At 40.6% G+C, this 15,263-nt stretch overlaps 2 protein-coding genes across 2 annotated transcripts; both read right to left on the reverse strand.

Annotated features, from left to right (window-relative positions):
• Nucleotides 1–1,160: 1,160 nt before the first annotated feature.
• On the reverse strand, nucleotides 1,161–8,699 carry LOC126599243 (putative elongation factor TypA-like SVR3, chloroplastic). Its single transcript, XM_050265594.1, has 14 exons — nucleotides 8,376–8,699; nucleotides 8,026–8,135; nucleotides 7,727–7,930; nucleotides 7,461–7,637; nucleotides 6,976–7,128; nucleotides 6,310–6,399; nucleotides 5,863–5,997; nucleotides 5,652–5,768; nucleotides 4,274–4,425; nucleotides 4,111–4,195; nucleotides 3,705–3,799; nucleotides 2,679–2,844; nucleotides 2,196–2,391; nucleotides 1,161–1,504 (listed from the first exon to the last, which is right to left on the reverse strand). Exons 1-14 carry the CDS (start codon nucleotides 8,623–8,625, stop codon nucleotides 1,368–1,370), a joined length of 2,067 nt encoding a protein of 688 aa, XP_050121551.1. The 5' UTR covers nucleotides 8,626–8,699; the 3' UTR covers nucleotides 1,161–1,367.
• A 237-nt stretch (nucleotides 8,700–8,936) lies between these two features.
• Nucleotides 8,937–14,887, reverse strand: LOC126599251 (uncharacterized). The gene is made up of 2 exons (XM_050265602.1): nucleotides 14,335–14,887; nucleotides 8,937–9,311 (listed from the first exon to the last, which is right to left on the reverse strand). The coding sequence occupies exons 1-2, from the start codon at nucleotides 14,813–14,815 to the stop codon at nucleotides 9,178–9,180; spliced, it is 615 nt and encodes a 204-aa protein (XP_050121559.1). The 5' UTR covers nucleotides 14,816–14,887; the 3' UTR covers nucleotides 8,937–9,177.
• Between the last annotated feature and the right edge of the window lie 376 nt (nucleotides 14,888–15,263).

Raw genomic sequence — 15,263 nt, forward strand, 5'->3', positions numbered from 1 at the left:
CTCGACCACATCTAGGCAAGGTTTCGCCTACTCCCACTGGGCACATGCCATTTCACTCCCGCCTAGTCACGCCTTGAGGCGCATGTTTTAAAACACTGATGGAGATTTCACGATATGCATTTGGAATTTTCTATGAAATGAGGACAATTTCATAGGTGGGGTGCAATTGATAAAATTATTAGCAGAAAAATATGGAATGAGTAGAAGAAAAACAAACGTCGACGCTTGCGTTTTTATGACAAATAATTAGGAGAAAAATATTTGAAAAGCAGTTGGTATCGAGACATAGACAGAATTAGTCTTAGTTTTTTGTAATGAAAATAAACTATTGATCTTGTTAAGTATAACAATTAGTACTAGAAGACGAGAAAGAAGACCATCTGTAGAGCTACCAAGTCAATACTACATTGCGTTGAATCAGCCCTTGTACCGTACACCACACCACAAATGACAGAGACTCGACTGTTTGACCGAATATAAAACGATCATACTTGGGTCCAGATCGGTGTTTTTATACAAGCGATACTACAAGAGGAGGGGCAGAACAACCAAGAACTTATCGTCTTCTAGGCCTTTAATACTAGTCCCTTCGCTTAAAAAGTCAACAAAACGAAACGAAATGCTCTTTCGTGTACGTATGACTCTCTCTTAGGGTTTGGTCTTACATATCTTCTTTGTCCCGGGTCGTATGAATCACGGTTTCGTTATATATCTCACAAACACACAAATGTTGAAATGTTCCACGTCGGGCAGAAATTGAGAAAAAAGAAGAGTTTAAATATCCTAAGTTGGTATGACCTCACTTCAACTAATACCGATGCTTTTTGTGACAAATCCACACCACGATCAAACTGTGCATGCGGTAATTAACAAGTTAGGGTCGGTGTCGTTGGAAGTGGGTTGTTTCTCTATAATTTGACAACAAATTGTTCTAACCAATAGATAGGTCTTGGAATATCTTAACAATAAGAGAGTTTGAGCAAGTGACAAAACGTACCTGTTAAGCAACTGATGACAGGCCTGAGCTCGAACAAGCAGCAGTTAAAATTCGCAAAATAATATATCCTTTGATAACATTTCCGTTCCATTAGCTAAAAGTATTGATTTCTTCGATAAAATAAAAACTATGTGACAATGGCAGTCTCCATTACAACTCAAAGTCAGAAATCTTCATCAATTCAATTTGTCTTTTCACATCACCAGTGAACATCTTATAGTACCACAACTTTGAGTCTCATTCTTTTATATACAACCAATTAAGATTGCAAAACTTTGCTTACTCTTTCTCCTTAATGTCTAAACATAAAGCAATGAGCTTTGCCGGTATAATCATCGGTTCACATCATATATGTATTAACGAAAACTTACTACCTGTTTGATTTCTTTGAAAACTTTGGGTTCTTGCACATTCGGATACTCGCAGGAGTTACCTCCACCAATTCATCCTCTTGAATATACTCAATGCAGTCATCCAGACTGTAATCCAATGGGGTGTCAAGAATCACTGCACAGAGAAAAGGGAGATTCGAGATTATCAAATGCTATAAACTGAGGCTTGCTTCTGCGGATGTACTAACTCAAGAAAATTGAATTACTCGTAAAAAACTTAGAAGAAAACATGAGAACCCAACCATTTTATAAGCAATTAATGCCTTGGTAGATTATTGAAGTGGGAAATTGGAGAGACCTTTCAGAAAATACTAGCCTAATTGAAGGGCTATTGCACTAGTTCTGACAAATATTAAGCATAAGACACCATTAAACTTAAGAAACATCAAATATCCTGTTCTCCTCACAAATATAAGGATAATTTTGTTCTGGGAAAAAAAGAGCGGACATTCGAATCATGTAGAGCAAAAGCAAAATTATTCTGATGAAAATTCAATCTATTTAGGTTGCCCCATGTAGTACTATGTTTATTGGGTCTGCCTAAAAGTACTCTTCACAATGGGATAAATAGCTTACAAATACAAAGTAACAACTTGGTTAGACATAATTGGAATGTTAGGAAAAAAATTTAGTTTTTATTATTTACTCAGCATTATTGCCTTAAAACAGCTAAATTTCACCGATATATCTTTTTGGTCAACCTATCATAGCTTAATAAATTTAAACTTAACAATATCAGAAGGGAGTTAACTCTTTTGCGCAATAGACAGGAAAAAAAATTAGCAAGCACTATAGTTGCTTCTCACCAGTTTGTTCTTTGTTGGAACGGATATTTGTTGCTGCCTTCTTCTTACACACATTAAGGGACAAGTCCCCAGGCCGCTGATGGATGCCGACTATCTGACCTTTATAAACTTCCACCCCGGGACCAATAAACAACTGCCCCCTCTCCTGTGAACTAGAAATGGCATAAGAAGTACTCGTTCCACCCTCAAAGGCAACCTGAAAATAAATCTCTCACAGTTCAAATTTAGTTATCCTGACACTGGGGAGACATATATGCAAGTCACATATATGATCTTATTGTTATTTTGGATGACTTGGAATGCTTGAACTTGAGTTTCACTTTAATGCAAAAAATCATCTCAGCTTTAGATGTCCAAAAGTGTGACAAGTGATATAACAACTATTGTAGTCAGTACCATAACAGACATTGGCAAAAGGCTTTCACCATCACTAAGACTTGTAAAGTTAAACATCAAAATAATGAATTATATATCAGAAGTTACCAGTGAACCCTGATCCCGGGTACTCATATCACCAGCCCAAGGTCCGTAGCTATCAAATATTGTGTTGAGAATTGCAGTGCCACGAGAAGCTGTTAAAATTGCATTTCGCAAACCAAGAAGGCCACGAGTTGGAATTTTATATTTGAGGAAGGTTGTGCCTTCAGACCTGGTGCATGCATAGTCCAGACAGATAATCAGATCAGATGTTGCATTCACCAAGTAGAAAATTCAATAACTTTCACGGCCATAATCAGACAAAAAAAAGGAGAGTATGTGAAAGCACTATGACCCTCCATGATACCCACTGCGGGGGAAGGGGACCATTATTAGATGACAATTAAGTATTGGTTTACTAATGTTCTTTCAGTTACATAGTCTAATAATTTCAAAACCAAAAGTGCATAATTTTAGTTAAGAGAGTTCTACATGGAAATTTATTTGCATCAGTTCAGGAAGAGTGATGGCAAGTGCCTTCGCTCATAAGCGGTAGGTCTCGGGTTCGAGACTTGGGAGCAGCCTCTCCATAAATGGGGGTAAGGTTAGCCGACATTCACCTCTCCCAGACCCTGCGTAAAGCGGGAGCCTTGTGCACTGGGTACGACCTTTTTTAGTTCAGGAAGAGTGAAACTGACAAGCAATTGTGGTATAGAAAGCACAATAAATTACTAAAGGAGCAACAATCTTTCTCACAAGGTCTTCATTATGGGCTCGACATTCAGGTGCAAGGTCAACTAATGTGCATTGCATATACAGGGGAAATGTGAGGGTGCATGGATATTGCACCTGCACAAGCAGATGCATAAAATTATAGATTGGCAACTGATTTTAGGTAATTACTGTATCCTTATCTAAAAATCCATCTTTTACAGGGTGCAAACTTTTGTTGCACCCTAACCACTGCTAGAGTTACAGAGAAAATTATGCTCTAAATATTTTCATGTGCTTGATCATCGCCTACTATGCATTCACATTGATAAAAGATGATTAGTTATAGATGAAAATAGAAACAGGATAATGTCTACACACCCAACTCCTTGCATATCAAACATCTGCCCCCTCCTTTTGCCAAGAAGCTCAACAACAGGGCCCATGTGTTCTTCTGGCACCTCCACAGTGGCGATCTGCAAGCAATCCACATGACATAAACGACTGCTATCAGATGAGCGGTAGCATGATTCGTAACTTATAGGGGATATTTTCCTCGAAAAGAAAAGCATTTGGCCAACCGTTTATTTGTAATTTTGAATGAACCACCGCTTTGCAGTTCTTAAAAATTAAGCAATGCATTTATTATTATTTTTAAGTAGTATGACGATGTGCCCTGTTTTCATTCCAATCAAAGTGGAAATATTGGCCTTCAACCATGATAGTAAGTAATTTCAAAATTCGCCCATTTCATACACATAAGAAACAATAAAGTTTCAACACTCACCTCATATGGTTCCAGCAATTTGTCATTCACCCTTTTGTTAATAACTTTGGGAGGTCCCACCATGAATTCATATCCTTCTCTTCGCCTGAATTGAATAACCATTTAAAATGGTGCATATAGAAGAAACAGGATTGTGGAATAACAACAAAATAACCGTACTCACATGTTCTCGATCAATATCGTAATATGTAAAGTACCCCGTCCACTAACAATGAAGGTGTCTGCTGTTTCGCCATCTTCAACCTTCATAGCCAAGTTACGCTCAAGCTCACGAGAAAGACGATCGCGTAAGTTCCTACTGGTAACATACTTTCCCTGAAAAGGACCAAATACATTTCCAATTAAGGTCACACAAGATAAAGATCCCTTGACATTTGTGCCAGAACTAATAACCTGTAGGACATTAACAAAAGATATGAACCATTGACCAGGCAGAAACTTAAGTTGTCAGATAATTTGCATGCAATGTTGACAGACCGTCAATCAAGAACCACTGATTAGGTGGACTCTTGTTTGAATCTACAGTGCCAGACCAACAGTCTAACATCATACTATTCCATAATGTGGCAATTGAACTTACCCTATTTCGACCAGAAACAAAAAACATCACCCTATTTATGTTAATACAAAATCATCTCTACTTTCACACATTTTTAAAATGCAGCATGTCTTACATCTTCTGCTCCAATTGCCCACAGGGTATATACTTTAGAATATAGAATGACTGTTTAGGAGTTTTAGGTTTTAATAATAAGGTCTCAGATGAGTGACTTAACGTAAGTACCAAGCCATTCAAATGCTCCTGTAAGGCTTGAAATCCAGATGTGGGATGTTAAGCATTCTCAAGAATATATCCAATTATATAAACAGTACATCTCAAGTATAGTGTGTATATTTTTGAGAGCCAGGATGCTGGGAAAGAGATTATGATGTAATGAAACTAGTGTACCCAGTAAGCCGCTCAATCTATTAATGTAGTTTGAGAAACTGTTGGATGGACATAATATATGCATATGTAATTATAAAGGCTCATTTTGAATAGGGATCCCTTCCAAGGAGAATTAAGGGGAGCATTGTTGGTGCCACTTTGCAAAATGGCCTGGCTATACAAACCGTATAAGTTTTAGACTCCCATCTAACAGTCATCCCTGGAAAAAGATCAGAAAAGTTGGAAATTGATTGCCCATTTGAATTATCATCTATATTTCAGTTCTCAACGAAAGGACTCTGTTTGTCTATATATTTGATCATAATTAGATAACTGATTTCAGATTTGTTGGATTTTTACAAGGATGATCCACGAAGAGACTAAAAAAGTGAAGACTTGGAATTGACTGCATTGAGGATTGGGCCCACATTGTGATCCCATCATCGAAAGAGATCCCTATTGATAAGGTGTCTCTGTACTTTACAAAGCGCAGATTGTTCAGATTATTCTGGCTTGTTTCATACATATACCTAAAAGGAAATCTTAAGGAATTGGGGCAAGTTGTAAAAGTATGAGACAGTAAACATCTGTAGAAATTATTTTGTAGGCATACCTCACGTCCAACAAACGGTGAAGTGTTTATGGCAAAAGCCATTTTCACTGTTGGTTCCTCAACCCTAATGGCAGGTAATGGTGTCCCAGCGATCTTACAAGCAATTGTCTCGCCAATCTGAGTAAATTTAAAATATTAAATAAACCAAGAAATAACTCTCAAATTTATAAATAAAAAAATGTGATAGCAATGGCATCAACAAAGTTATAACCTGAATATCATTGATTCCACAAACAGCACATATATCACCAGCCTCCACACTTTCTGCAGGAACCCTACTAAATTTCTCATACACAAAAAGCTCACTAACTCTTGCAACTCGACATGCATCTTCTGAGGTGCATACCTATAAAATCACATCATAAGCAGAAGTTTAGAAAACTTGTTTCTTTTCCTGTATTGAAGAAAATGCATTAAGATGAACTTTATGCCTTCCCTTTCTTTTTGGAAATGAACTTCAATCGTGAAGAAAAAAAAATACAATCTTATGAATTCATATAAAATATGTAAAAATAATACTGATATGGGTTAAATATTAACAGCAATAGTCAGATATCATGAAAATAATATCCCAAGCTATTTAATTTGGTGAAGAAAATAAATGAAAAGAAAAAGCTAGAACACATTGACCAGGTTTCCAGATTTGGCTCAAACTCACCTTCACATCCATCCCTTTCTTCAGAACCCCAGCATGCAAACGTCCAATAGCTATTCGTCCTTTATGTTCATCATACTCGATATTTGTAACCTGCAATATTTCGATTAAAATTACGTACAGAATAGTCTATAGATGCCTAAGTTGAATACTAAGAAAACTCGAAAAATAAAAAGAGTAAAGTAAAAGCAAATGCAGCTAAGTTTCGTAGCAACAAGTTAAAGCTACACAAGTATTATGGTGACAAAATAAAAGCTTTTTGTACTACAGTTCACTTTGCCTTAGCTAGCCACTCTACTGAATTGTTTTAATATGACCAGAAATTTTGTAATTCATAACAGTCAACTTTAGCCATTAACTTTTTTCATTTTCCTGAAATGTAGTAAAAGGTCGTCTTGGTCTGAAACGTGATAGGTAATTTTTGAACTCACTATTCCAAAGTATGCAAGCATCAGCTCATATTGCCTTAATCATTTACAAATATTAACAGGTAAATACAAGAAAACCCCTGTGATCTCATTATATTGATCAGCCTTCTCTATGCTGTATTATTTTGTACAGTTCTTTAAGTAAGAACTAGTTAAATCCGGATATTACACTCAATATTAGTTGTAAATATTCATAAAATAAAGGGACAAAGAACAATGAGATTAAAGAAAAGGTACTAACAAGCATTTGAAGTGCACCATCTTTGTCAATAGCAGGCCCAGGTATGCATCTCATTATGGCCTCGAAAAGGGGCCCAAGATCATCTGCCAATTTATCAGCTGACAACCCAGCCTTTCCTTTAATACCACTAGCATATATTGCTTGGAAATCACACTGCAAGGAAAACAACGAGATTAGACTTTTAATGCCACAGACTTTTTAGCCGACCCCACTTAGTATAGCCGACCCCACTTAGTGGGAAAAGGCTTTGTTGTTGTTGTTGTTGTTGTTGTTGTAGACTTTTTAGCTTTCTCAGTCTGATCAAGATTTAAAACAGGTTTTCAAAAAGGAAATTTCTTGCTATTATATTCCACAATAGCCACAAACTAGTTCCTAGTATTCCAAGATACCATTTCAACACCCCAGATATATCGTTTCAGAGGCACTAGGAGTCAAAATAAAGCACCCGGTTTGAGAAACAAATGGAAATCCAAAAAATTTGTTACCTGTTCATCAGTCGCATTTAGTTCGATAAATAGTTCAAAAGTGGAATTGATGACAAAATCGGGACGAGCTGAAGGCCTATCAATCTTATTAACAACAACAACAACTGCATGGCCAAATTCTAGAGCCTTCTTCAAAACAAATCTTGTTTGTGGCATTGGGCCCTCGACAGAATCTACCTACAAAGACATAGCAAGCAAAATGCTGACATGAAAAACACTACACATAAGGATTACAATCCAAAGCAACAGAACGTGCAAAAGGGTACCACTAGAAGAATGCCTTCCACCATATTAAGGATGCGTTCGACTTCGCCTCCAAAGTCAGAATGTCCAGGAGTATCAATTATATTAATCTTTGAGTCTTTATAAGTAATAGAGGTATTTTTGCTTAGTATAGTAATTCCCCTTTCACGCTCTAGATCATTCGAGTCCATTATCCTTTCCTGTACAAATTGGTTATCACGAAAGACCTGCACAAAATCCCCCAACAATGTCATTAAGAAATTTAGAAATACAAACCAAATCATATAGACATGAAGAATTTTGATGAGGTTTCTAGTCTTACCTTTGATTGCCTCAACATTGCATCAACCAAAGTTGTTTTTCCGTGGTCAACATGCGCTACGATTGCTATGTTCCTTATGTCAGCTCTCCTCATCAATTTACTCCTCCTCTCTAAGACAAGAACCAAGTTCCCAATCAGACTAACATTACCCACCATTCCAAACCAACACACACACACACACACACAATCAACAAATCACGGAAGAAAACAACCTCTGTTGCTACGAGACTACTTCGAAGATAAACCTCTTCAAATACCAAACTAACGTAATGAATTGCTGCAGTAAATGGGAAAACGAGGAGCAGAGGCATAGAAATGAAAGGTTGCAAGAGAAGAAGAAGCGGAAGTACCTGTTTCGATGGCTGCGGCTTCGGTGGCTTCGGTGGCTTCGGAGACGGAGCATTTGATTGGCGGGTGAGCGGAGAAGCGATTCGAGTTCCGGGAGCGGAGTTTGAGTGTGGTGGTTTTGGCGGTTGAGGAAGAAGGCAAGGTGAAGCCGAAGAGTTGCTTGGAGGAAAGGGTAGTAATTCTAGGGTTGTTGGTGTTAGGGTTTGGAAGGGTGAAGGAGGAGCTGTGGAAGCTGCAGGTTGCCATCTCCATGGCTCTCACTCACTCTGTGCTCGCAGTGGCTCGGAGAGAGAGATAACGAGGAGATTTGGGAAATGTGGCTGCTGTTGGAAGTTCCAAAGCAAACAAATACAGTTGCGGTAAGAGGAGCTCTTTACTCCACGTCATCGTTGGGCGGGCCCCTCTAGGTGAGTCCATGTCAGCTAGGGTCCACCATGGGAGAAATTTTTCATTGTAATCAAAACATAGATGGTACACTACATATTTTTATATAAATTGTGAGAAATTTTTTTTTTTTTAAATTATTAACTTTTTAACACATATGCTGTGTTCCGATCACAACAACAACAACAACAACAACAAAGCCTTTTCCCACTAAGTGGGATCGGCTATATGAATCCTAGAACGCCATTGCGCTCGGTTTTGTGTCATGTCCTCCGTTAGATCCAAGTACTCTAAGTCTTTTCTTAGAGTCTCTTCCAAAGTTTTCCTAGGTCTTCCTCTACCCCTTTGGCCCTGAACCTCTGTTCCGTAGTCACATCTTCGAACCGGAGCGTCAGTCGGCCTTCTTTGCACATGTCCAAATCATCGGAGCCGATTTTCTCTCATCTTTCCTACAATTTCGGCTACTCCTACTTTACCTCGGATATCCTCATTCCCAATCTTATCCTTTCTCGTGTGCCCGCACATCCCACGAAGCATCCTCATCTCCTCTACACCTATTTTGTGTACGTGTTGATGCTTCACCGCCCAACATTCTGTGCCATACAACATCGCTGGCCTTATTGCCGTCCTATAAAATTTTCCCTTGAGCTTCAGTGGCCTACGACGGTCACACAACACGCCGGATGCACTCTTACACTTCATCCATCCAGCTCGTATTCTATGGTTGAGATCTCCATCTAATTCTCCGTTCTCTTGCAAGATAGATCCTAGGTAGCGAAAACGGTCACTTTTTGTGATCTTCGCTAGATTGCTCCGGTCAAGTATATAAATGGATAGAGATAGGAAAGCAAACACAAGATGTACGTGGTTCACCCAGATTGGCTACGTCCACGGAATAGAAGAGTTCTCATTAATTGTGAAGGGTTTACACAAGTACATAGGTTCAAGCTCTCCTTTAGTGAGTACAAGTGAATGATTTAGTACAAATGACATTAGGAAATATTGTGGGAGAATGATCTCGTAATCACGAAACTTCTAAGTATCGGAGTGTGGTGTCGTCTTGACTTGCCTTATCTGTCTCATAGGTAGATGTGGCATCTTCTCTGGAAGTACTCTTCCTCCATCCAGGGGTGGTATCTTTAACTAGTGGAGATGCACAAGGTAATGTATCAATTTCACTTGAAGCTTACTTGTAGTCTCAGGCTTGGTCAAGCGCGATACAAACCATGTAGTAGGAGTCCCCCAAGTCGCCGAGCTAGGGGGTCTGCTGAAAGAGGTGACAGACAAAGTAAGTAATCAGAGCTCCGACTGATTGTTCACCTTCTCCCCATCTTGCAGCAGCATGAAGGATAAAGAGAAGAAAAATGAGAAGAGATGATATGAGATACTTTTGCTTTTGAAGAAGTAACTTTCCACAGGCTTATTCTTGAACTGAGCTGGAGGGTTTTCTGGTTTCCTCCAGAGTATAAGGCCGACTGAAGAATTTGAGGGTCAAAACAAGTCCATCAAATCTAGAGTACGTTCCACCCTGCTGATATGGGATACTTTTGCTTTTGACAGAGTAATGGATGTATCGGCACGTGTGCTGTTACGCTTGTCTCCACATGCTTCCTTGTATCCTTCGCACTTGCCCTATCTGTTCCTCAAGCAGATGCGGAATCTTCCCTGGAAACATAAGATGTTGAAGATGAGTACTCGAGAGCAATGCCAGGTAAGTACTCAGGTAAGGGGTTCCAGGCAGTCAGTTCCTGGCTGGAAGCTTGATTCCAAGTGCTGACTAATTGCTCTCTTTCTCCTTGTCTTGCAGGTAAAAACAAGGCCAAAGGAAAAGACAGGGAAAAAGCATGATATGGGATACTCTTGCTTTTAACCCTGATGATATGAGATATTCTTGCTCTAGTATAACTTGTTTGCAGAGGTATTATCGGGGGGAAAGAAAGCTGAATATTTCGAAAGGCTTCGTTGGGAGTGCCCTCTCAGATATGATGAAGGGTTGAGCATTTTTGCAGGTCTGCCTGTCCGTTGGGGATGGAGGTCGACATATATAGGAGTCTCCCTAACAACAAGTAGTAATGCTATTCCTTTACCCTGCTTGGTCATAGCACGGTAGTGGGAGCTGCCAGTTTCACATGTTTTAACTCTGTCAGAGCACTTTGAAAAAGTGGTCTGTGGTATCTGGCTCTCGAGATTCGGAGAACGATGCCTCTTCGATTTTTGAGAAAGCAATCATGCTGGGGGTCTGGCTCTCGAGATTCGTAGAGCAGTGTCTCTTCGATTTTTGAGGAAGTAATCATGTTGGGAGTCTGGCTCTCGAGATTCGGAGGGCGGTGCCTCTTCAATTTTGGAGCAAGCAATCCTGTTGGGAGTGTTGTCTCGAGTGTGAGTAAAGGTTGGGCATGTTTGCTAGTCTACCTTGCCACGAGGCACAAAGGTTGACACACAGGGACTTTCCAATTATCCAGCAATGGTACTGTTCCTTTACCCTCTCTTCGCTTTTGAGAAAGTAGTCATGTTGGGAGTCTGGCTCTCGAGATTCGGAGGACGGTGCCTCTTCGATTTTGGAGCAAGCAATCTTGTTGGGAGTGTTTTCTCGAAAGTGAGTAAAGGTTGGGCATGTTTGCTAGTCTACCTTGCCACGAAGCACAGAGGTTGACACACACGGACTTTCCAATTATCCAGCAGTGGTACTGTTCCTTTACCCTTGTGGGTAATAATATGGTAGCTAGACCTTCAAAATTTATGTGTCTAAACTTTGTTAGTGCTGTTTCTTTGCTATTCTTTTACCTTTCTTGGTCAGAGCGATGTAGTGGGAGCTGCAAGCTTCACGTGCTCAACTTTGGCAGAGAACTTTGGCAAAGTTATCTGTGGTACCCATGAGCTATTGTTGCGTGTGGGAAGTGGGTGATTGAACAGTAAGATTCATGTGCTTTCTACTTCACCAGAAGTCTTCGACAGAATGCCCATAATTTCTGCAAAGCTGAGTGTGCGTGTGACAGGTGCTGACAAGGCTAGAAAAGTAGGTGCCTCTTCGATTTCTGAGATCGGCCCTCGTGGTCTCTGAGCAGCCCAGCTTTTGAGAAAGCGAGCGCCTCATCGATTGATTCGGAGAACGATGCCTCATCGATTTTTGAGAAAGCAATCATGCTGGGGGTCTGGCTCTCGAAGATTCGGGGAGCAGTGTCTCTTCGATTTTTGAGAAAGTAATCACGTTGGGAGTCTGGCTCTCGAGATTCGGAGGGCGGTGCCTCTTCGATTTTGGAGCAAGCAATCTTGTTGGGAGTGTTTTCTCGAATGTGAGTAAAGGTTGGGCATGTTTGCTAGTCTACCTTGCCACGAAGCACAGAGGTTGACACACAGGGACTTTCCAATTATCCAGCAATGGTACTGTTCCTTTACCCTCTCTTCGATTTTTAAGAAAGTAGTCATGTTGGGAGTCTGGCTCTCGAGATTCGGAGGACGGTGCCTCTTCGATTTTGGAGCAAGCAATCTTATTGGGAGTGTTTTCTCGAATGTGAGTAAAGGTTGGGCATGTTTGCTAGTCTACCTTGCCACGAAGCACAGAGGTTGACACACAGGGACTTTCCAATTATCCAGCAGTGGTACTGTTCCTTTACCCTTGTGGGTAATAATATGGTAGCTAGACCTTCAAAATTTATGGGTCTAAACTTTGTTAGTGCTGTTTCTTTGCTATTCTTTTACCCTTCTTGGTCAGAGCGATGTAGTGGGAGCTGCAAGCTTCACGTGCTCAACTTTGGCAGAGAACTTTGGCAAAGTTATCTGTGGTACCCATGAGCTATTGTTGCGTGTGGGAAGTGGGTGATTGAACAGTAAGATTCATGTGTTTTCTACTTCCCCAGAAGTCTTCGACAGAATGCCCATAATTTCTGCAAAGCTGAGTGTGCGTGTGACGGGTGCTGACAAGGCTGGAAAAGTAGGTGCCTCTTCGATTTCTGAGATCGGCCCTCGTGGTCTCTGGGGAGCCCAGCTTTTGAGAAAGCGAGCGCCTCTTCGATTTCTGAGATCGGCCTTCGTGGTCTTTGAGCAGCCCAACTTTTGAGAAAGCAAACGCCTCTTCGATTTCTGAGATCAACCCTCGTGATTTCTAAGCAGCCCAGCTTTTGAGAAAGCAAACGTCTCTTCGATTTCTGAGCAGGAGTCTTCGATTTCTGAAGCTTCGTCGAGTGCAGATTTTTATAGAGGCTGGCATTAAGTTCCAAAGCACACTTGAATCTCCACCAGTAGAAGCTTCATTCTTGCACTTCTAAGATCTTGATTTGTCCGACCTCTTCTCTCTTCAACACCTTTGAAAATGTCTGGCCCCTCCGACCGTCGTTTTGACTTGAACCTTGTTGAAGAGGCAGCCCCGCCTTCTCCAGACAACATATGGCGCCCATCCTTCGTCTCCCCTACTGGTCCTCTTACCGTTGGGGATTCTGTGATGAAGAATGATATGACCGCTGCGGTGGTGGCCAGGAACCTTCTCACTCCCAAAGATAACAGACTACTTTCCAAACGGTCTGATGAGTTAGCTGTTAAGGATTCGCTGGCTCTCAGTGTTCAGTGTGCAGGTTCTGTGTCTAATATGGCCCAACGCCTATTTGCTCGAACCCGCCAAGTTGAATCCTTGGCGGCTGAAGTGATGAGTCTCAAACAGGAGATTAGAGGGCTCAAGCATGAGAATAAACAGTTGCACCGGCTCGCACATGACTATGCTACAAACATGAAGAGGAAGCTTGACCAGATGAAGGAAACTGATGGTCAGGTTTTACTTGATCATCAGAGATTTGTGGGTTTGTTCCAAAGGCATTTATTGCCTTCGTTTTCTGGGGCTGTACCGCGTAATGAAGCTCCGAATGATCAACCTCTGATGCCTCCTCCTTCTAGGGTTCTGTCCAGTACTGAGGTTCCAAATGATCCCCCTCCGGTGCCTTCTCTTTCTGGGGCTCTACCGACTGTTGAGACTTCTCCTAAGCAACCTTTGTGAAGGCTCCGTCTTGTGTGTTTATTTTGACTCATGTATATGTACATATTTGTAGCTGATCGGGGATATCAATAAATAAGTTTTCCTTCATTTCAACGTATTGTGTTAAATACACCAAAGCCTTCTTCGCTAAGTTCTTTGAATTTTCTTTTGTTGAAGCTTTCTGAGTGGAGCATGTAGGTTGGGGTAATGTTCCCTTAATTTCCCGAGTGAGGAAAACTTCTCGGTTGGAGACTTGGAAAATCCAAGTCACTGAGTGGGATCGGCTATATGAATCTTAGAACGCCATTGTGCTCGATCCTGTGTCATGTCCTTCGTTAGATCCAAGTACTCTAAGTCTTTTCTTAGAGTCTCTTCCAAAGTTTTCCTAGGTCTTCCTCTACCCCTTCGGCCATGAACCTCTGTCCCATAGTCGCATCTTCTAATCGGAGCGTCAGTAGGCCTTCTTTGCACATGTCCAAACCACCGTAACCGATTTTCTTTCATCTTTCCTTCAATTTCGGCTACTCCTACTTTACCCCGGATATCCTCATTCCTAATCTTATCCTTTCTCGTGTGCCCACACATCCAACGAAGCATCCTCATCTCCGCTACACCCATTTTGTGTACGTGTTGATGTTTCACCGCCCAACATTCTGTGTCATACAGCATCGCCGGCCTTATTGCCGTCCTATAAAATTTTCCCTTGAGCTTCAATGGCATACGGCGGTCACACAACACGCCGGATGCACTCTTCCACTTCATCCATCCAGCTTGTATTCTATGGTTGAGATCTCCATCTAATTCTCCGTTCTTTTGCAAGATAGATCCTAGGTAACGAAAACGGTCGCTTTTTGGTATTTCTTGATCTCCGATCCTCACCCCTAACTCGTTTTGGCCTCCATTTGCACTGAACTTGCACTCCATATATTCTGTCTTTGATCGGCTTAGGCGAAGACCTTTAGATTCCAACACTTCTCTCCAAAGGTTAAGCTTTGCATTTACCCCTTCCTGAGTTTCATCTATCAACACTATATCGTCTGCGAAAAGCATACACCAAGGAATATCATCTTGAATATGTCCTGTTAACTCATCCATTACCAACGCAAAAAGGTAAGGACTTAAGGATGAGCCTTGATGTAATCCTACAGTTATGGGAAAGCTTTCGGTTTGTCCTTCACACTAAACAATTTCTCCCACAATGGAGAGTTTTGGTAGCAGTCACATTTTTCTTTCATGTGGAACGGTTGAGATTTAATTAAATTCATTCGTACAGAAAAATGTGCCGGGAAGAATTTTCTTCACAATGGTTGCTATTCAGTTTTCGATTTTAGAGTTTGCTTATTGGATGTGTTTCCACTCAATTTTTATCTTTGTATCCACCAAGTAATGTATATTCTATTTATTGGATATATTTAAGCTCTACACTGATGCAAAAATATTTTGTTGTACATGAACCCTAATTGAAAGAAACCCCAAAATCTATAGAAAACGAGACCCTAAAATCCAATTCACAAAGAGTATGGGGTGTGAGAATAGTATTGGA

This window comes from Malus sylvestris, chromosome 14 (assembly GCF_916048215.2).
Source record: "Malus sylvestris chromosome 14, drMalSylv7.2, whole genome shotgun sequence".
NCBI lineage: Eukaryota > Viridiplantae > Streptophyta > Magnoliopsida > Rosales > Rosaceae > Malus > Malus sylvestris.

Bases quoted from the DNA above. Each gene is read 5' to 3' on its own strand.
- LOC126599243 (XM_050265594.1), bottom strand. From the start codon at position 8,625: ATGGAGATGGCAACCTGCAGCTTCCACAGCTCCTCCTTCACCCTTCCA. The intron at 7,638-7,726 runs GTACCCTTTTGC...ATGTCTTTGTAG, and splicing joins TGGAAGGCATTCTTCTAGTG to GTAGATTCTGTCGAGGGCCC. The intron at 6,400-6,975 runs GTTAGTACCTTT...GAAATATTGCAG, and splicing joins ATGGTGCACTTCAAATGCTT to GTTACAAATATCGAGTATGA.
- LOC126599251 (XM_050265602.1), bottom strand. From the start codon at position 14,815: ATGGATGAGTTAACAGGACATATTCAAGATGATATTCCTTGGTGTATG. The intron at 9,312-14,334 runs GTGTAGCGGAGA...TACACAAAATAG, and splicing joins TCAACACGTACACAAAATGG to GTGTAGAGGAGATGAGGATG.